The sequence below is a fragment of the Setaria italica genome, unplaced genomic scaffold (genome assembly GCF_000263155.2).
Source record: "Setaria italica strain Yugu1 unplaced genomic scaffold, Setaria_italica_v2.0 scaffold_12, whole genome shotgun sequence".
NCBI lineage: Eukaryota > Viridiplantae > Streptophyta > Magnoliopsida > Poales > Poaceae > Setaria > Setaria italica.
The window spans coordinates 222,501-245,002 of record NW_014576736.1 but is presented as its reverse complement, the minus strand read 5'-3'; the positions used below and the strand labels follow the sequence as shown (position 1 = coordinate 245,002).

At 43.5% G+C, this 22,502-nt stretch overlaps 1 protein-coding gene and 2 non-coding genes across 3 annotated transcripts in view; all 3 read left to right on the top strand.

Moving 5' to 3' along the window:
- Positions 1 to 1,240: 1,240 nt before the first annotated feature.
- TRNAS-GGA lies at positions 1,241 to 1,327 on the top strand. Its single transcript has one exon. It is a non-coding gene; the product is annotated as a tRNA-Ser (tRNA).
- A 702-nt stretch (positions 1,328 to 2,029) lies between these two features.
- On the top strand, positions 2,030 to 2,102 carry TRNAF-GAA. Its single transcript has one exon. It is a non-coding gene; the product is annotated as a tRNA-Phe (tRNA).
- A 19,416-nt stretch (positions 2,103 to 21,518) lies between these two features.
- The window catches only part of LOC111256056 (ATP synthase subunit a), a 1,795-nt gene continuing 811 nt past the window's right edge, over positions 21,519 to 22,502 (top strand). The window contains 2 exon segments of the mRNA XM_022823639.1: positions 21,519 to 22,411; positions 22,414 to 22,502. The exon segment at positions 22,414 to 22,502 is cut by the window's right edge and continues 811 nt beyond it. Of these exon segments, the coding sequence (XP_022679374.1) occupies positions 21,781 to 22,411; positions 22,414 to 22,502 (720 nt within the window). The 5' untranslated portion in view covers positions 21,519 to 21,780.

The window sequence follows — 22,502 nt, the reverse complement described above, 5'->3', positions numbered from 1 at the left end:
TCAATCTAGTTGAAAACTTTACTTCTTGCCTATTAGGACAGAAATAGCTGAATCAGTGAAATCAGTATTTCTAAGCCCTAGTTCAATCTAGAGGCCGTCACGAAGGGATCCCTCGGGTCAACAAGCAAGGGATGAGCGCTTTGTTGCTAAAGCGCATACGTTTTCTTGCTGGGTAATTATTAATAAAGTTTTTGTGTTGTTGATTCCTATTCCTAGGTGTTGTGCTTTTTCCCCTATGCCGCCTATTGGTACTAGTGGAGTAGGATTGGCCTGTAATACAGAACCTATAGGTGGTGTAACCTTTCGCTCAATACTCAAATCTACAATTGAAGCATCTGAGGCTGCATCAATCGAGGATACACGACATAAGGAATTGTTAGATCTCCAAACCTCACCTTCACCAAGCGTGGGTTTCTTTTACTAATTTGGTTTGGTTCTCTCTATGCGAACCGCCCCTCTTTCTCGTAAGACTGAGGTGTAGGGCTAAAAAAAACAAGATAAAAGAGTCAAATCGCACCATCTCTAAATGCCCTTTTTTCTCCAGAGGTTGTCGGAATTATTCGAAAAAAATATTGGCTACGAAGAGGTCTTATCAAGAAAATTTCCATTTATACGGGATCTAGGCATAATTAGCAACCCATTCTATATAGAATGATTGATTTTCATTACTTCACAAAATAACATAAAAACAAACAAATTCGATTCTTATAAATTCTTATAAATAGATCCATATGTTCTAAATGGATAAGAGAGATATGGGCTTTCCGCCCAGCTCAAATTGTCTCCTTTTCCTTCTGTTTGGACAAAGAGAGATATGAAATATTTGAATCAGATTGGATTTCGTAGTATACCAATGAGCCAAACTATTACTATTTCATCTAACTTGAATAACCAAGGACTGAATTTTACTATGGATTCTGATAACTCGAGAAGTTTTGATTTGGTTATGATCCAAAGAGAAAAAAGAAAGGTTTAACAAGCCATGAGAAAATAGAGTAAAGTAACCATACGTTCTGTTTGCAGAACGTGTATACGCCACGCCATACAATCGAAATAGAAACATGGGACGATTCCAGAATTTTGAATAGATCCGTGGGGATGAGAGAAGTTGTTGTTGAGAAATATTAAATTGGAAAGGAAGTCAAACTCCCTATGGAACCCGTGATCGGTTGTACCTGTACTTGCAGGGATACGAAAACTCGCTATTCACTCAGTTTCTGGTCAATAATAAGATTATGTAGGAGAGATGGCCGAGTGGTTCAAGGCGTAGCATTGGAACTGCTATGTAGGCTTTTGTTTACCGAGGGTTCGAATCCCTCTCTTTCCGTTTCTGTTAATTCACCAACGTTACCGACCACAATGTATCAAATCAAATAGATTTCCGCAATAATACCTTTATTTGATAGAAATTCATTATTCCAAATTAATTACTTTGGTACGTAAAATACAAATGAGCAAAAAAGAAAAAAATCCTACTGTAGATAGATCCATTTGTGATACATGAATGAGAAAATACGGATTAAGGCCCTTCCGCGAAAAGGGGATAAAATTCTATGAACCTTTCTTATTTTCGTTAGGTTCAAGTCTGACGAGAATAAAGAGAGAATCCCATTCTACATGTCAATACCGACAACAATGAAATTTATAGTATTCACTAAGGTTGATCCGTCGACTTTATAAATTGTGAGGGTTCAAGTCAAGTCCCTCTATCCCCAATAAAAAGCCCATTTTACTTCCTAACTATTGTACCAACCTCTATTTTTCATTAATGGTTCAAACAAGATTCACTATCTTTCTTATTCTACTCTTTCACAAACGGATCCGAACTTACTTCTTTGGATCTTATCCCATTCATACAAATGAACATATTATAGTATAGGCAAGTAATCCCTATTATTAAGTAAGTCATTCACAATCCATATCATTATCCTGACATTTACTAAGTCCAATTTTAGAATACTTTTTTCTTTTTTAGTCCCTTTAATTGACATAGATACAAGTACTCTACTAGGATGATGCACAATAAATGGTCAGGATAGCTCAGTTGGTAGAGCAGAGGACTGAAAATCCTCGTGTCACCAGTTCAAATCTGGTTCCTGGCACAGAAAAAAGGATCTACCGAATAGGTATTGATGCAAATTACTCGAGATGGATTGGGATACATATTCTATAATAATATAGAAGGAGTATGATTTTTTCATCTAAGTAGATAAATCTCTAAATAGAGACACTTCTTTTTCTTTAGGGTCAAAATCTCGGGTTCTTTTCTTTATGGTACAGAAGGAGGTGAGATTAGGTTCCCTTTTCTTCATTTTTTCATTTCTTATTCTGCTATTCCGAATATTTTTATATTCTTGCTTATCTTACTTTCCTAGTTGTTCTAAGTAATGCGCGCGGTACAAAGTTGTTCTAAGTAATGCGCGCGGTACAAAGTTCGTGGTAGGGAACTTCTTTGAGTCATCGTATTTTTCTGTTTATACGAAGGAAATGAATATGTGATTTTCCAAATTGGAGAATCGAAATGAAGCCCTTTTTTGCTCAGTCTATCTGGACCCTTTTGTATAATAGGAATTCATTCTAATATAATAGGTATTCCGTTTCGTCTAGGAACAGAACGTAAAAATATTCCTTGACTTGAATAAAATCTGGAGTTGTGTTGTATAAGTGAGCATGAATTTATTATCATTCAATGAGCATCTTGTATTTCATAGAAATTGGGGGTTATATAGTCCTTACGTAAGGGCCAGCCTATCCAACTTTCAGGCATTGGGATACGTTTAAGGCGTGGATGATTATCATAAGAGATTCCCACCATATCATAAGATTCGCGTTCTTGAAAATCGGCACTTCTCCAAATCCAGAAGACAGACGGGATTCTAGGATTATCCTTTTGGGCAAAGACTTTTATGCTGCATACTTCTTCTTTTCTATCGGTACCATACTGTATTCTCGTAAGATGATACACGCTAGCTAAAGATCCACCAGGTGCTACGTCATAAGCACATTGGGAACGTAAATAATTGTAACCATATACATATAAAATGACAGCAATGGAATCCCAATCCCCTGCTTTTATTTGTAAAGTCTCTATTCCTCGGTGATCGAAGCCCAAAGATCTATGAACCACCTCATGTTTGACTAGCCAATTAGATAACCAACCCTGCTGCATTGTCTTGATCTCTCCCCCTTTGTATAAATATTTCACATTTCGAATGCAAGTTTGAAAGATTGCCCTGCTCTTTCTTTTTCTGCACAAAAGAGCCCTTCCTAATTCACTAATTTGTAGGAAGATACTGGACTTTTGGATTTGAAAAAAGTTTCAGAAGATATGTCTAAAGTAGACGGTGATTGATAGAGCAATTCTTGCTCGTAAGTTCCAGTATGAGTACTGCGCCGAACATAAAGCTTGTGACTGGTAGTAAAACATCGATTTCTCTTTTGAGATAGAGTTCGATCCTCAACTATTTCTCGCGATATCTTCTTACGAAGTTTTGTTAGGGCATCTATAACCGCCTCCGGTTTAGGTGGACAGCCCGGCAAGTAGACATCCACAGGAATTAACTTATCGACTCCCCGAACAGTACTATAGGAATCCGTACTGAACATTCCCCCAGTAATACTACAAGCTCCCATAGCAATGACGTATTTTGATTCAGGCATTTGCTCATATAATCTCACTAAAGAAGGAGCCATTTTCATTGTTACCGTACCGGCTGTTAAAATTAGGTCCGCTTGCCTAGGACTTGATCTTCTTGGTACCAATCCATAATGATCAAAGTCGAATCGCGAGCCTGAAGCAAATTCAATGAAACAACAACAGGTACCATATAGAATAGAATAGAATAGAATAGAATAGAATAGAATAGAAGGGGCCATAAACTGGAGAGTCTTGACCAATTCGAAAGATCATTTGGTGTAGTTGAAATAACGGAATTGGAATCGGTCAAGTATAGGAAATTAATATAAGAATGAATAACTTTCTTAATGGTTTATTTTTATTCTTTTATTTATCTTAATATTCATTCCATTCAGGCCATTCCAATGCTCGCAAGCAAGCACGAAAAAGCTTCTATTTCTAAACGGAAACGCCCAATACATCGAAACTCATTACCCATGGATAAAGCCAGTCGAGAAAAAAAAAGAAAACAAACATGGTTTAGCGGATTCGGAATTGTAACCAAGCATCCTGGGTTCTATACCCGATTCAACACTAGAGCATGCAGCCGATCCTGGATACAGAACTATAGAAAGTGTGCAGTGAGGGATCTTTATTGGTAGCCAGTCTTTCACTTCCGCCTCTCCACTCCCATGCCTTTCTTGGTCGGACCAACCCAACCGGCGATTTCCGACAAGTCTTTCTGCTTAGAGCAAGAAGCGGAACAAAAATCAAGCTTTCTTTATTTTCATTTATGGATAACCAATCCATTTTCCAATATAGTTGGGAGATTTTACCCAAGAAATGGGTACATAAAATGAAAAGATCGGAACATGGGAATAGATCTTATACCAATACTGACTACCCATTTCCATTGTTGTGCTTTCTAAAATGGCATACCTATACAAGGGTTCAAGTTTCGATCGATATTTGCGGAGTGGATCATCCCTCTCGAAAACGAAGATTTGAAGTTGTCCATAATTTACTGAGTACTCGGTATAACTCACGCATTCGTGTACAAACAAGTGCGGACGAAGTAACACGAATATCTCCGGTAGTCAGTCTATTTCCATCAGCCGGCCGGTGGGAGCGAGAAGTATGGGATATGTCTGGTGTTTCTTCCATCAATCATCCGGATTTACGCCGTATATCAACTGATTATGGTTTCGAGGGTCATCCATTACGAAAAGACTTTCCTCTGAGTGGATATGTGGAAGTACGCTATGATGATCCAGAGAAACGTGTGGTTTCTGAACCCATTGAGATGACCCAAGAATTTCGCTATTTCGATTTTGCTAGTCCTTGGGAACAGCGTAGCGACGGATAATTCCGAATCTACATAGGTCTAGTCCAGGGGACAAATCAATAGGAAATGCTATTTGCTTCTTAAGAAGAAGAACTTTTTTGAAATGAAAGAGCGGGCGTCGGATATCATTTCTTCAAATAAGGAAGAAGTGTTATCGAAGGATTTCCTTCCATTCTTCCTAGTATGGAAGAAGTCAAGAAAAAGTACTGCGTCTCGATCTATACGAAAGGGCACTGGTTTTTTCTTTCGGTTTCATTGATAGCAGAAGAGTACGCTAGCTAGCGGAGCCTGAAAACGCTTGCTTGCGCCCCACCCCTACGGAAACTATTGCCTATGCTTGCAGCTCGCTCAGTGTCAGTAGAAGGGAAGAAAAGATGGTCACTCCTTTTAGGTTTAGGAACATGGCGAGCCTTACTTACGACTGTTGCACTTCACTCGCTGCTCGTTCATTCACTTGCTCATGAACTCGCTGCTTCGCCAGAAGCGACTAGTCGCCTCCTTTCCTCCGCCGAAAGATGCTTAGCCAGAAGCGACGAAGGAGGGGAGCTGGGGAAGGCCGACGATGGCAATGAGGGGGAAGCTGTCGTAGAAGCTTTGCCCCTTGCTTTACAGAAATTGTTATGAACTTACTAAATGACCTTATTTATTCTCCCGGAACGCTAGCAAATCTAATAGTTCCATCTGCTCTTCTTAACTTAAGAACGAAGGCCGCCATCCTTCTTATTCAGGAACCCTTTGTTTGAGGAGGGCGTATCCCCGGGAAGGGGAGAGTGGCCGAGCGGTCAAAAGCGACAGACTGTAAATCTGTTGAAGGTTTTCTACGTAGGTTCGAATCCTGCCTCTCCCACTTGTTGTAGACTTAAGAGAAGAGAAAGTAGGCGGAAGCCTAGGAGGGCCAACCGAGCGAAGCTCTTTCTTTTTTTGGCCGTGCCGTGAAGTGCAATTTTCTCGTATGCGTTTTAGAGAGGTTGTCGAAAAAAGACGATCTATAGAGATTCCCCATCTATATCTAATCGAGAATAGAAGCGAGTCGCTTCCGGCGTCGGCTTGTAGTCTCTACAGTCGGCACACGCACGCCGCCCGCCATCATGCCTCCTTGGTTCGGGACGAAGCCAAGCGAGACATACGATAGACGAAGGAAGCGCCCACCCAGCTGGAGGGCTAAAACCTATAGTTTTGAAGTTGCAAACTCCAGCTTCGAAGCTGGAGTGCTTTAGCCCTTTAGTTTTGAAGCAAGAATCACCGTCTTGAGCGCGCAAGGCGCTCAAGAACAAGTAAGGGATGAGCGCTTTGTTGCGCCTGCGGATACGTTTTCTTGCTGGGGAAGGCTAGTTTGATCGAGGATTGGAGAGGAGAGGTGGAATAAAAAGCTCGGGATGGATTTTGGAGTCTTTGTGCGAGCCGTATGCGGTGAGAGTCGCACGTACGGTAAGGAGGGGGGTTCGCGTCTATACGTGTAGTGTGGTGGTTGGGCCTACCCACCCTATTTGTTCCATGATCTATGGGTCTACTGGAGCTACCCACTTCGATCAATTAGCCAAGATTTTGACCGGATACGAAATCACTGGTGCTCGATCTAGTGGTATTTTTATGGGGATTCTTTTTATCGCTGTAGGATCCCTATTCAAGATTACTGCAGTTCCTTTTCGGGCGGCTGTAGGACGGACGGCCCCCTATAGGTAGTAGGGTAGGATGGGTGGTACCGCTCAGATAGCGGCCAATCCTCCTAACTGCGCGCGGGCCGGGCTTAGAGCGCGTGAAACTCATCACTACCTCGTAAGGGCGTTGAGACCATAGCATGTTACACAAAAGCGCCGCTTTCTCTGGAGTGTTGTCACACAGCTGCCCGACTAGAAGAGCTACTCGCTCTGTAGTGTTGTCACACAAGATAAGCACGCCGCCCGCCTGCTGGCCGGGCGAATCGAAGTTATCTTCCGGTCAACTGTCCGCCCAGTCAAGTGCAAAAAACACAGTGGAATCACGCAACGCACGCAGCTGGTGTGCTTCCTGCCCACGAGGAAAGAAGAGCGACAAGGTTCAGATTTGACTGTTTGCAGCATGGGAGCTGATTACCCAAAAAATCCCTGGGAAAAAAGAAAAGATATCTCGGTAACGAAAACCATAGGAGGCTGTATTGGCGAGATCCAAGGGTTCACAGCAGTCCAAAAGAAAAACCGCCTGGAAGTCCGAGGACCTTTAGTACCGTACCGAACCGGCAGCCTTCGCGCCAAGCGACGACCGCCCTTGTCCCTTTCCTTTTTCCATTCAGCCTACTTCTTAGCTTTGTTCCGTCAGTCTAAGGCAAAGTCCGTGACGAAGATCTTTCTATCAATAGATAGGAATGAGTGTTCGTTATAGGGGATAGGATCCATCTGCTCTCTCTCTATTTTCTTTGATGCAATTTAGAGAGAAAGAGCAGTGCGAACTAAAAAAAAAGATAATCGGGAGATGATTAAAAAAAAGATACATAGACATCTAAAGTAAAGGGATGTATATATTATTCCTATATATATCATCTATCTATGAAAAAAGTAAACAGAGTTCGTTTTTGGGTTCCCCGAAGCCCCGAATGGATTGGATCGTTTCTGCTTCTGCCAACGAAATGAAGGCCTCGCCCCTTCCGAATGCTTCTCCGATCCTGAAGTTCTCGCGAAGAGAATAAGATGCAGCTCCCCCTCCCTCTGTCTTTTTCCGCTTTGCTAATCTTCCCCTCTAACGCGGGCCGGGCTTAGGCGGGCGCGGGAGGAAGAAAGAAAGTCGAAGAGCGTCTTCTCCTTTGTCCTTTTTTCAGTGCAACACAGGAAAGCACCCTCTTTTTGTAATCTCTGCAGCTTCCCAGAGGCTTTTTTTTGTATTGAACGCATGGCGTAGCTAGGACCCCCCCAATCATGTTTGAGCCTATGTTCACCCGGGGCTCAAAAAGGAGAATTCCGGAATGCCTGCCGACGTTCAGATAAGGTGCATATCCCTTACCACTAAAGGAAAGGCTCGACGAAGGGGGGGATATTTTCAGGGTAAGGAAAACGCTTTCGGAGATTGAGATGTCGATTTGTTTTTCATCGAAAAGGAAGAAGGCCGAGGGGATAGCAGCCTTCCTTCGGGCTTTGCCTGCCGACGTTCTAATAAAGAATTCCGGCTCGGCCCGGGAAAGCGCTGGCAACAACATAAAGAAAGGGGTCCATGTAGCTGCTGCGCCCGCCCACTGAGCAGCAGGTTCGGCATCTACTACAAAAGAAAAGAGAGAATCCACTTCAGATAACCACGTCTCTGCTAGGCAGCGTGTGGAATGGCCGAGAGCGGACCAAATGGATATATAATCCAAGCCGAGAGTGGAGTTACGTGAACAGCCGTCTGATGGAAAACAACTTTCACGTTCGGTTCAGAGAGCACTTTTTTCGTTGAGAATAAGTCCTTCCCTTTTGTGTGAATTCCCCAGCGGCGAATTAACAACTTGTGGGGCCCTATCTATTCAATCTCTCGAGCCCCAAGAAAACCCCCCTCTCCCTCGGACTCAATCTCTCTTTTGACTCTATATATGTGGGCACCTGATATCTATGAGGGTTCACCCACCCCGGTGACAGCATTCCTTTCTATTGCGCCTAAAATCTCTATTTCTGCAAATATGTCACGTGTTTCTATTGTTGCTTCCTATGGGGGTACATTACAACAAATCTTCTTTTTCTGCAGCATTGCTTCTATGATCTTAGGAGCACTGGCCGCCATGGCCCAAACGAAAGTAAAAAGACCTCTAGCTCATAGTTCGATTGGACATGTAGGTTATATTCGTACTGGTTTCTCATGTGGAACCATAGAAGGAATTCAATCACTACTAATTGGTATATTTATTTATGCATCAATGACGATAGATGCATTCGCCATAGTTCCAGCATTACGGCAAACCCGTGTCAAATATATAGCGGATTTGGGCGCTCTAGCCAAAACGAATCCTATTTTGGCTATGACCTTCTCCATTACAATGTTCTCATACGCAGGAATACCCCCGTTAGCCGGCTTTTGTAGCAAATTCTATTTGTTCTTCGCCGCTTTGGGTTGTGGGGCTTACTTCCTAGCCCCAGTGGGAGTAGTGACTAGCGTTATAGGTCGTTGGGCGGCCGGAAGGTTGCCATGAGTAAGGTTGGGAGACCGAAGGCTGTTTTCCGTGCACCGGACACGTAGCTTACCGAATCAGTTGCAACACAGATGGGAATGCATGCTACGAAAGACAGGGTCGAGTCTGATACATCAACCGTCGACTCCATATCCTTGTACGAGTCCACAATCACTACACGAGATGAACCTGGGTTTGGTGAATGGAAGTTGGCCTTAGGTGTAATAGGACTCCCAGTTACTGCGCGCGATCGTATACTGAGGTGCTCCCCGTCGGTTGTTGGAACGACGCGAGCCGGGCCGGGCCTCGATTCCTTTCATAAAGATGAAGGGACAGAGGTGACTAATTCCCCATCTCATTTGGGGCGGAAAACGAATCGACATCTCGATGTGATACAGCCCTTTCCATTTTCGTTGGGAAAGAACGGCGAAGTCCATCCGAACCCTCCAATGAAGAAATAAGAGGAGAGCAAAGCGCCAATGGCGCGCGAAGCGCATGCGGAAGGGGCACGGAGAAATAAAGAAGTGTGGAGGAGAAGCAGCCGAGCTCATTCCCTTCGCTTCCTGGGCCCAAAGCAGTGCTTTGTTTCCTGGCCAAATCAAGGATTTGGGGCTGATTGCAAAAGATATCTGAATAGAAAGATAGATCCATCCATCTATCCAGATATCTAAAAAAGAATCTATTTTGATTTCATGAAACCTTTGATTCAAAGAACTGCGCTTAGCCCCCCCGCTCATGAAACGGCTCTGCTGCAATGGATGGCAGAGGGTCCGTAGTACCCGAAGCACTGGAGTGATCCAGTAGCCGGGAAGGGGCCTAGAAGTGCCTACTACTACACCACACTACACTTGGCTCTACACATTTACAGAGCTTACCCCTGTCCAGTGTCTGGCAGAACGTTGGGGGCTTCAATCGTCGACTCGTTATCCCCATCTCAGCCCAGGCTAACGGAGCCTGACTTATTCAGGGGAGAGAGTGGAGCCTATCGAAGCACTCTTGAGAGTAAGATCCTTGGCTCCTCTTCATTCTCTACAGGGGTCTCTGCCCACATGGAAGCGGGGCAGAGATGGATAAGATCAAACACGGGAATAAGAAGCAATGCCTTTTTGATCATTTTTATAGAGGGGGATGGATAAAGTGGGCAAAACAGACTCACATTTTTCAATCGAAAAGATGGGTTCCTTTTTCGTCTCGACAAAGAAAGAATCATCTTGAAAACGCTCCTAACCCCTTCGTAGGGCCGTGTATAGTAAGTGATCCGAACCTGCCCGGAGCGAGCTTCCCTTAGAGGCAAGTGAAGTTGGTGAGCCGTATGATGGGCAACTATCTCCTGCGGTTCGGAGAGGACTCAGCTGTTAGTTAGTACCCCCTTGGTTTCGGGGTGGACCCTTTCACTCTATTTTATTATATACGCTTAGCGAAAAGAATGTTTTTTGATAGACCTAGGACATGGATTCTATATGAACCAATGGATCGTGACAAGTCGTTACTACTAGCAATGACTTCCTCTTTCATTACTTCATCCTTTCCATATCCCTCTCCCTTGTTCGATCTTACTCATCAAATGGCACTCAGTTCATATCTGTAAATTCGATCATTTACAAGGTTCAAAGAAAGGGTGGACTGCAGGTAAGCACTAATTCTCTGCATTTCCGTGATTCAAAAACAAGGGCGTACGTAGCCCATTGTAGATTCCAGCCGAGAAGATTAAGGAATTGTGACTGCAACCATGTTACTTGCTAAATTGTGCCTATATCTACTCCAAAACTGGAGGCATTCATCTATTCATTCAAATACTACATATAGTGAGGTTAGCCATGTTATACGCTGCTTACTAAAAGGGGGTTACACCTTCTCTCGCAGGCGTTGGTCAATACGGGATCCTACCAAGCCAGATAAATTATGGCCGATAGGCGCTTTGGATGCTGTCATAGTCGAGGCAATGGCCCGCTTGCTTTGTTTGGAAATGGACTCGATATACCATCTAAATTCCAGAGAGTATTGGGTAGCGAGGGGTGCTAGGTCTTTCTTCGCAAGCGTTTCCCGATGGCCTGAGATGGCTTGGATGGTGAAGTTTTCAATCGTTGAGTGCAGATCAGGGATAGATCACCACCTACTGGGTAATTTTCTTAGAGAGCATCTTGGTGAGGAAAACTCTGGGTTTGTGGATTTGGTTCAGAGATTTTTGGTGCGGGGAAAAAAATACAGATGCCAATCTATAGGTATACCGCAAGACACCTCTATCTCCCAAGTTCTAATCCAATGTTATCTTCACCAGCTTGACAAGATCTTAAAGAGGTGTGGTACTTCTCCCAAGAGGGAGAACAGCCTTTGAAGGTGTACTATGCTAGGTATGCGGACACAATCTTGTTAGGCATTCCACGAATTCAAAATTTCTTTAATGCCGCTAGAGCTAAAGAGCATGCGCGAACCATACTCAAAAATTATTGCGATAAGTTAGACCTCGATGTCAGCTGGGAGGAGATTACCTCTGAGAAACTTCTCATTTTTCTTGGTGGGAAAAAAAAGTTTGACGTTCTAGGGTTGCTTGTCTCTTTTACAGATAGTGGGGGCATCAAAGTTAGGATTCCTTTAAAGATGTGGGGGAAAAGTATTAGCACTGGTAGACTGGTCCAGGAGTTTAGGGGTGGCCTTAACCGTCTCACAATGGCAAACTTCCTCAAGCTACTCAATGAACACGTTGAGGCCTACCTACGCACTTCTTTCCAATATCCTCTATCTCAAAATCAAGTCGTTACGCTTTTCCGCTTCTTTCATAGGCTGGTCATTTCAAGAAGCCGCAACTTTGTTCGTCTGACTGGATGTTCGGAAAGTGGGGTACCTGGACTAAACATTAGCCAAGTCCAGGAAAATTAGATTCACTCACTCATAGACAAATTCCAGAGAATCGAGAAAGAGCGAATTCAGGAGGGCTCTCGAGAAGGAAAGACAGAGTAAACGTCTAGGCCCGCCGGCCAAATCAATAGGAAATGCTTGTCAAGTTCTGTTATTTAAAGAATAGGAAGGAAAAGCATGAGGGTGTTAAAAGACACCGGGCCGAAGCAAAAGAAGCAATCGACCTACAAGATTATCTTTCGACTATTAAAAAATTGACTCCGGAACAATTAAACACAGAGATAAAAAACCTTGAGATAAAAATCTTTAAAGAAAAGAACACTTGTGGTTTTTTTGCAATAAGAAGTTTGGCGTTCAAATGCCACTTTTAGAACAAACAACTAACCTCGTTACGAAAGAAGGTGAAGAGGCCTGTGTCCACTACTTAGTTGAGACAATTCTACAAAGCCAAAATAAGGCTTTCACTATTGAGAACCTATGGGTTCTAAAAAAAGATTTAGAAAAAAAGGATAAACGCGAGGCCATCCTAAACCGGGCGTTCCCCGAAGATTGAAAGAAAAATTAGCACGAGGGAGTCCGTCCCGGATGTAGCCACTAACGTGGTGAACCGGGTGACCAAAAGTGGCGACAAGATGGAAATCTTTGCTTCAAGCGCTGGTTCGATTCTGGCTCGCTACTAAAAAGGATTGGATTGGTACGATAGGATTGACCCGAGCGGAAGAGCGAGGGGACGGGTTGCCGAGCGTTAGCGATGGGCAACGGAGAATGAAGAGACTGGCCGAGCGTTAGCGATGGGCCACTGTTTCCGACCGATAGGGCAAACAAGCATGGGACGGATGGAGTAGGCACGGAGAAAGCAAGGGTTAGGATTGAGTAGGATTGAGAAAGCAAGCACAAGCCGACCCGAGGGGCAAAGCAACTCACGGACTGGCGAACATCTCTATTCCGGACTGGTGCAAATGAATACCTCTTTCTCACGGGTTGAGCCTCTTTCGGCTGGAAGAAAACTCTCGGAGCGAAGCGTCCAGGTGGCGAAAAAAAAAATGTCTGAGCTCGGGAATGAAGATAGAGCGAGTCTGTCGACCGGAGCGGAAGCGAGTCCAGTTAGTACGGACTTGGGGAAGAGTGGTGGAGCAACTATTGGTTGGGCCGGAGAGAATTGAGTTGAAGACCCGGGACAAAGCAATTTAGTACTATAAAAATAAGAAAAGAAACAAGGCGCGGAGCGTTGAGGCCGCAGGTCGCTAGAAAGGCGGTAAAAAACTGATAAAGATGTGGTGCCCAGTCCACAACGGGATTTGCGCGATGCCATCTCTATGGTCTTGTGTTCTTTCCTCACATTGGGAGTGCCACCCTGATCCCAAAAGAAATTTGTTTGTGCTTAAGCCGTTTCACAGCTCATAAGAAAGAAGAAAAGTAAATCAGAAAAGGTTTTGAGTCTTTCCCTAGAAACACGAGAAGGTGCATTTTGACCAACAAGCCAGAAACGGATCTCGCCGTTGTCATCACACGAGCAAAGCAGCTCAGTTCTCTTGGGGTGGAAATCCAACGAGGTGACTTGATTGAGAGCTGTGACCCACGAAAGTTTGTATAAAGCCACCCCTCTACAATTGGAAATAAATAAAAATAAATGAATACATAACTAAATAATAAGCCTAGGTGGCAGGTTCCATAAATGCTATCTGGTAAGGTTTTTCTACAAAGGCCGCTAAGGTGGATTACTGGTAAAAGCACAGACCATTTGGTATTGCTGTTGGCCTTTTTTTTCGCTGCGCGCCTGGATTTGGCTATTCCTAAACCCAGAGCGTGGGAAACCCAAGCTACTCGACGCGCATACACGAATTAGGAAGGAGTTTTTTTGGTAAGCAGGATCATCATAAGTCTCTGGTGTGCTAGGCCCGGTATAAGGCTGCAAGATGAAAAGGAGAATGCATTCTTTCATTCTTTGAGTACGTAAAAAAGATGAGTGAGGCAAACTTCTTCCCGCGCTTTCTATCTCTATACACACGTGAAAAGGAAGCAGATGCACGGGGTACCAACAATAGAAAGTCGTATCCTTTCTATTTTGCTTCGCACCCTTTTTCTTTTCTTCTTTTCGTGCTTAAAATAATATCTTTCAGACGGCACACTCTTCGTTCTCGAGCGAATCAATTTCTCGGAACTTAGCCACCGGAATTCTTATCGACCAAAGAGAAGGAGGCCGAAGGTTGAAAGAGACCTATAATTTTTAGGGAAACAAATCTTCAATTTTTATCAGATATAATGAAATGAATCGCTTCGCGCCTAGAAGAGATCCTCGGTATCTAAGGGAGTGGATAAGTATACAATGTAAGTAGTTGATTTTTCCTACACTACACTAGGATATTCAGTCAAATAATAATCTAAAAGAGAGTGTAGATTGGTCGTAGCTACCAACGTGATCTCCGTACTTGGGAGTAAGCCTTCTTTCTGTCGTTCTGTCTTTCGTTTATTATTCCTGTCTGGTGTACTAGTCGGCCACTATGTATACGTGGACTGTTCACCGTTTATATATTCCATGGGTGTACAGGGGAAACAGTAAAAGGCAGGGAATCGGTCATCAATGGACTGCGGAAGAAAAGCCTTTATCGGTGTTAAATAATCTTCTGATAAAAGAAGTGGTATAGTTCCGGCTCATTCCTTCTCTACCAAATATCAGTTAGAAGACCCTGTGTTAAGTTCAATGTAAGTAAAAGTACCTTGGGCAAGTCTTTTACTACAAGAAGACTCAATGCATAAAGTTCAGGGCTCGAAAGTAAAGTTGGTTGAAGCCCTACCTTGCCCAGTTCCAATCGTGGTTGAGTGTGGTTAGGTGCCGCTTATGCTGAACAATCAACTAAAACTCGGGTCAAAATCTTCTAATCGGGAAAAGGAGTAGTGTTCCTTCCGGTCAATCTCATGTGAGACCAACCCTGTTAGATTGCCATAGGTCTTATTTCTTCCGGGTTGTGGGCTAGGGTAGTTCAAGCCTTTCAATCTTAAACAATTTTTGAAATTCTTTAGTCAATCTAAAAATAAAAGCGGCGAGTGCCCCATACAGAAATTTCTTTCTTGCCTGACACCCGCGACTAAAAGGATTGTGTATCGCATACTTTAAACGAGTACCGATACAGGTAGGATTTGCGCCGCCCTAGCTATTTCTCCCAAGTAAACAAGTCAATCACTTATATGAATCTCCTTGACCCGACTCGACATCTTAACAAAAGTGAAAGAAGACCCCGTACCCACTCTTCTTTCCCGGCTGGAAATTGCAGTCATGAAGGCTTATCTCCCGCTTCTTATTGAAAGCAAATAATAAGATCAAAACAGATTCTAGGGATTGCGTTCGTTGGCGGACTCAACCTGACATCTTACGACACGAACTGCTCCCAAAGAGGGAGGCCTAGGGCGAAAAGCCACTATTGAAGTAGTGGATGATTGTTTCGTCGGAGATGACTTATATAACTACCACTGACTTGATTCTCTTGGTGCGCTGCTGGAGTGGATGTCAAACCGGCACTAGTGGGGGACTCCTATGAATTGTTTGGTTTGTGATCTCTTTGTGAGCTTTGGATCAATGACCAGATTCCCGCTATTATAAGTTCGAAGAACTTGCAGCTGATCGATTGCAAGCTTGTCTAGCTTTTCCTCTTCCCCACCTAAACGAATGAAATGGATGCTCTGACTCCCGCTCTCGGGAAAAGGGGAGCTACTTAAACTGACAACTCTATGCTATCTTTTATATTAGGCCCGCTCTTAGCTACTTTTAGGTTGGGATCCAACGAGAGAAGATTGAGCTACGCCCTGTACTACGTTACTTCCGGATTCACTTATGGGTGTACTGCTAAACAGCCAAGGTCGGAGCTTTTTTTCAATAAGAGTTGAAAGCAAATTGGTAATATAAATGCTATTACTTAATTAACCATTTTTGGATGCAACACATGAAACAAAGAAGTAGTAGTTATCAATGAATGCTTTGACATGAGAATCCCATACCCTTTTGTTCCTTTGCATTGAAGGATCTTTGTTCGGCTAGTGAATTGAAAACTCGTCGCAGTACTTCTTCGCTTATCCAGTGGTGGGTCTCATCCTTGTCTTTCAAGCAAATATCCAGTATCTTTGTACCATAACCACTATCAATCACAGTCATAGAATGTTTCATTGAAGAATACCGAATCAGGTTATCATAAATCAGAGCCTGTTGACAATATACAGAGGTTCGAGTAGATTCATGAAGCTTACTGTGTAGAATGTTGGAATTTGCATTGCATTCAAAGCATTAGTTATAAAGCAGTTGTGTACAGTGTAGATAGGAATATTCCAAATCATACAACATTTTCTAACCCATGAAGCTAAAGAAGCATCCTGTTGATGAATGCAATTAGCGAAAGTGGCCCTCATACATAGATTTCAGTCGATCCCGACTTTCTGTAGGCAATTGAAGCGTTATTTGATGTCTCTTTTTCGTCTGACCCAAACAAACATTGATTGATTTCGATTTCATGTAGTCCTGCACTATAGTAATAGACCAACCTTCATAAACAACTGGTATATCCGGTATATCCATGTATCCAGCGAACCTTGTTGACTAGATTCATTAAGATGGAAACTTCTTGTTCCAGAACTGCTGGTATAAAACACCTGCAACCTGCTCTCACTACGTTTGATGATGAAATCTAGACTTTTTCGCACATCTGAAGATGCACTATGTTGTGTTTTCCCTCGGAAAGCAGTAGTTAGTTCAGTAGAGAATGCAATCCCGGGACTAGTTGATCGAGCAGTACTAGTGTAACGAATAGTTAGCTATGTTGCTTAGTGAGATGCTGCAGCCGGGACTGCTCCCGGACTTGAGTTGTGAAGTGATAGCTCTCTTGGCGAAGAATGAATAGTAGGGACAGCAGGTAAAGCAGTTGGGACAGCCAGTGAAGCTTTCGCCCTTGCTTGTCTTGTCCCAAAGCCAACTCTTTCTTTTAGGCATGCAGGAAAAGCTGTTCCAGGACTACCAACCCCAGCTACTGATTTCTTATAAGCATCCTCCGACCCAGTGAGTGATTTGTAAAGTGCTTTTTCCCCTGTCTCCTATGATACCCGGCTGGCTTGATTTGGTATGCGCTAGATGAAGCATCCATAGTAATAGGTATAGTATGAACCCTCTCAGCAGTGACCCCTCTCAGGCTCTAGGTAATGAAATGTGAAATGAATTGGAACGGTTTTAGAATGACTAGTAAATGATACTAATTCATCGCACCACTTTCTTTCTGTCATATACCATCTTGGAAGAATGTAGATTGCATTCATCGCAGGGTCATTTCCTGAAGGAGGCTTGTACCAGCTCTTCGTCATCATAAATAGCAAACCAATCCTTGTTTATTACTCAGCTTTTTCATTCTATAATTCTTAGTTAACCATTTCATTCTATTTCTTCTGTGCGTTACGTTCATTATGCTGTTTCCAAAACCTATCACTTATACCAGTGCAGATCTGATTTATGTGCATCCCTCGCAGTGACTACTATTCTTGTGTACAAACCTATGGTGGATAAACCTCTATGGTGCATGCATATCTGTTTCGCCTAACTTGTCTTAGTCATTCCCACATTGAATCGAAACTCTCAATGCCCATTGAGTCATCATATCTCGACTGAGCGGAACCAATCCAATAGGATAATCAATATGTTCTACTATTCCCTATATACCTCAGCTTGTTCGATTGAGCCGATACCGAGCCCTTATCTTTTCAGAAGATGTGCAACGAAGGATACCCAGATTAGGAATATGGCTAGCAGAAAGCAGCCTCGAAGATGCTCGAGTGTAATCACTTCTCTCACTACGGAAAGGAAGCAGGGCCGAGGCGAACAACACAAGCCGCTTAGCAAGCAGGAAAACAAGTAGGCGAAAGAAGAGAAGTAGTGTACCTTCCGCCAAAGAAAGCTACGGTTACGAATATCCGTCGGAAAGTAAGACTTAAGAAAGCAGGTACGGTTATTGAAACAAGGCAGGAAACAGAGCGGGTAGGCTTATAGGATCCAGGAAGGATTGGGGAGCTAGCCCAGCAGTGGATAGCACTACTTTCTTTCGAGCGGGAGTGAGTCGAAGAGCATCGGCTACTGGTTCTCGGCATAAACGAATGTGCCTCGGCCGGATACTCTGGTTAAAGACAGCTGGCTAGTAGGAACACTCGGATAGATAGGACCCTCTAGTCCGAGGAAGAGAGCTATATCGGTGGAGCTGGCGTATGAGTTGATATCTTCAAGAGTCAAATACAAAGGCAGGATCTGCTGATGAAAGTGGGCCGGAGCCAGAACTAGGATAGGGATCAGATTGGGAGCAGGTTAGATGCAACCGCCGGGAGGACAATCCGCAAAGGAGGCAGTAAAGGAGCAAACCGGTGTAGGCGTAGCGCAGTGGAACGAGGAAGGGACAGCTGCTTACCTGGTTAAAGAAAATAGTTGGGCGGCTAGTGCTAGTTTCAGTAAGCCTGTCTCTTCTAGAGGAAAGCAAAGCAGGCCCGGGATTAAGAAGAGCTCCTATTTTCATACTCTAAGCTTGGATAATCCGCATCAAGAAGATTCGAACCCCTGCTAGCACTGCGTAAGACAACCAGTCAATCCGGAGTTTAGTAGAACGCGCTTTTAGTCTTTCTTTCTTGCACAGAAATAGAAGTTTCTAGGTGAAAGCTCAGTTTATCCAATTACATATTAATACCGGAAGATTCTGATGGCATCACTTTCTCTCGCATAAGGTCCAGTTGATATCAAACAAAGGTGGATCCTGCAGATTTTCTCACCCGGTGGCGAAATGCAAGTCTTTACAGTGCCCGGGATTTGGTCCATAAGGGGTAAAGATCCGCATTACTAACCTACAATCCGCGGGTGGATAAGCAGATACACGGTCTTGCGCTTCGCAAACATTTGAAGAACTATCTTCTCGCGCCACCGACAACCTTTATTTTTGCTTTTATGATTTCTCCACATTCCCCCGACAAGATAAAACCTTATCTTCCTTAGTGATATCTTCGCTATTATTCTTCGGTTTCCTTTTCACGGCATGGACGGCTACCCCATTGGGGGTACTCAGCCCTTTAATGAATATCTGTAATGGCCAAGTGGCAAAGCTCAAGTATATGACTTCCTTGCCTAGTTGGTAGTTAGTTAGAATAAGTACTCGACAGCCAGGCCAACAGAATATACACCGAACCAAGCCGGCTCTGTCCATTACCCTTCGCGAGCCAAGCTTTTTCCGTTGCCTGATCTTATCAAGATACGTACCTTGAATATCATGACTGTTAGTTAGTATGAACAGGCCAGGCACTGCAAGCCAGAAAGCTCCCCACAATTTCTTGATTTGAAGCAGTTTGGAGGTAGTCTCCTTCTTCTAGTTACGATTCGCCCTCGTCTGTCACTATAGATGTTCTAGCTTGGCCAACCTTTCCTTTCTCATAGGAATGGAGAGAGCAGAGCAACCAAGATCAGCACCTCAACCAGCCCTTTACATATTCAAAAAAGCAGGAGCAACTTTCCACCTCGACTCCTTCCTTCCCCTCATTCTAAGCCCGGCCACCTTTTCTTGTTTCAGTAGTTCTCCCCGCGAGCTAGGCCATCTTCTCTCCCGTCGGTTCTTTCTTTACCGAAGCCGCCTTCTTGTCTTTACCCAGTGTCGAAAGAAGGAATGACTTCTGACGAAAGCAAGGGTGACTCTTCAACTTGACCCTATGCCGCTTGCTCGCTTATCCCGCAGAGCCCTTCTGCTGGGATACCGGGATGATCTGCTCCTTTCCTTACTAGTGGCTGAGCTAGACACCAACAATTCCTTTCTGAGCGGTAGAACAAAAGAGGATTTTGACTGATTAGCAGAAGATTCTCAGGCTGATTCCGCACCTTCTTCTCCTCGAAAGCTACAACTAGAAAATATATTCTTCTTTGCCGGTGCGAACCCTTCTTTTGAATAACAACCATTGGCAAGATCAGCAAAATCCGAATACTAATCCGAGGAAAGCCCATCCCTACTTCCCTTTGCTGTAGTTCCTCGAAATCCTCTACTAGTCATTGGTTTCAAAGCAAAGGTATCCGGTATAGGGGGTCGTGGGCAGGTTAGTGTTTCATTTCGATAGGTGATAGTGGTATACCCAAACCATATGGTATAGGCCTTGGAAAGGAAAGTAAATCAAGTCCATCTTACAGGATTTCTTCACTTGCTTGGGCTTAAGCGGTACCAGTACCCGGAGATTAGTTCAATTCTCTTTCTCCACATGACACCCTTGTGTTGTCAAACTAATGAATCCCTCTCCGCCCCTGCTCCGACAAAGCAATAAGAACTAGGGTATCCACCCACCCGCCAGTTCGAATAGCCGGTTTCCTCCCCTTCCGCTCAAGCTTAAGGTTCTGGGCTACGGCTTCCGGTTCCGTATTCCGATTCGTCTTCGGATAGCATTAAAAAATCCCTTTCATGCCTTGCCAATACAACTATTATTTTTCTTAGCCGAGGAGCCGAAGCAACAACCTTATCTACAGCCGTCTGCAACTATCAATTCGTAGTCATATATGTTTCGTACGAATATCCCTAGCGTATAAGGGCTAGCGATGGAAGGGACTAAACCCATCTGTTCAAGTAGTAGCCAAGTAGTACCGAACCTGTATGCCAATTAGTTCAGATGGTGTTCTACCGCCCACTTCTCCAATATTTGAAAAGCTTTGTAAGAGTTCCACCCAATACTTAACTTGATTTCTTTCTTAGTTGATCCTGATTCGACATTAGAAGTATATTGATTCTTCCCCAATATTGGATGCAAATCGCTATAAGCAATAGCAACGAACCTGATTTGGATTCTGTAGTAGATGAATCCAGGCTGTATATAGCTGGAGAGAAGGTGTCTAAAAATAAAAAATGAACCCATTTAGAGTAGAGAACGCAACTCCAACAGGCAGGCTCTAGGTAAGCTGAATAGGGATGGAGTTAGTACTCGACAAGAGCAGGCTGCGAAGATGCAAGCTACAAGGCAATACTATATGAGGATGAGGTAGGCTTTCCCTTCTGTTGGATCAGACACTGAATACCCGGCCAGATATATGAGAACATGGAAGCTTCAAAGGCCTATCCAAGCACACTAGCCACATTCCACTTTCGGTATAGATACAGAAAACCCTATCCTTCTTATTCTACCACTTTCCTTCCATTGGTTTTATCTAGTGGTACCATTCACATTATTCTTTATACGTTCAGCAAGCATTAGTCTTCCCTTTAGCAAGTAGAAAACGAGGATCTGTTCTGATCGCAGATTCAAGGTCTATTCCTACCGCTACAGTTTAGTTGTACCTTCCTTTGTCGCCTGACTCAAAGAAAGACATAGATACCCGAAGAAGAGATCCATGGAAGGAGGAAAGGTGCTGCAGCAAAGACAGATACTTATACTTGGACAGCTTTTTTTCGCAATGAAAGGCAGAATTGGAAAGTATTAGTTGGACAGTACTTGAGGTATCTTGCACAGTCTTGGACAGTAGACAAAGAAAAAACTACAATTTGGTAATAAAATCTACATGGTTAGAATTGCCATAACGACTATATTGAGGAGTTTCTGAAACGAGAATTCTCATAGATGATACGAAAAGCAATGTACTAAAAGCAGGAAAGTAGCAGTTCTGGGAAAGTGAGAAAGCAAAGCGTCAGGCCCAAAGAGCTCTACAGTAGTGCCTTGCGAGGTCGTAGACCCGGTAACCCATCGTTCGCCTAAGATCGAAAATGCTTAGTCAAATCACTCTTCATTCAGTTCAGTCCATTTGCTTAACACATGCATGTCCAAAGAGATGGCGATGACAGTCTCTCTCTTTAAAATCGAGATTGTGTGGGTGTTCAGTTACCGCTCATGTTCACGTTCTCAAAAGAAAAGAAAATCAGGCTTTCCTTGGGGAATCTCTCTAAGGACAGTTGTTGGCTGATTTTAGGAACAAAACAACGGGGTATCAAGAATAGATGGAAATATTTGGGTGCTATGCTTATGCTTAATAATCGTAGGAGATTTAGTTCAATACATATGATGGAAAGAAAAAATCTAGTATTAGTTTCTACTAATCAACCCATTCGTAGAATGTCGCTTCCCGCGAGAGCACTACCACCTCTACCTCTACCGGATGTTATTATAATTAGTGATGAATTACGTGAACATGCGCTTCCAGTAGTGTTCCGTATAACTACATATTTGGATGAAACTGGAAGATCTCTCGGGCCCACCTTCTCAGCTCTACGCTCTTTCCGTAATACATTACTCCGGGAACTACACGCCAGAGGCGAAACTTTTCGCAGCTTGCATGAAGATTTCCTATTGAATGGTATGGAAAATAGTATTTTGGGGCAGGCTGTACGAGAGCATTACGACGCAACAATAATTAACAACGGTCTTCCAGGAGTAGGCCCGGTAGCGGAGAGTCCTTTGGATCAATTTGGCATTCACCCTATTCTGGATCTTCATATGGGCAACTATTATTTCTCATTTACAAATCCTTCCTGTCTATGTTGCTCACTCTCGGTTTGGTCTTACTTCTTCTTTATGTTGTGACAAAAAAGGGAGGGGGAAAGTCAGTGCCAAAT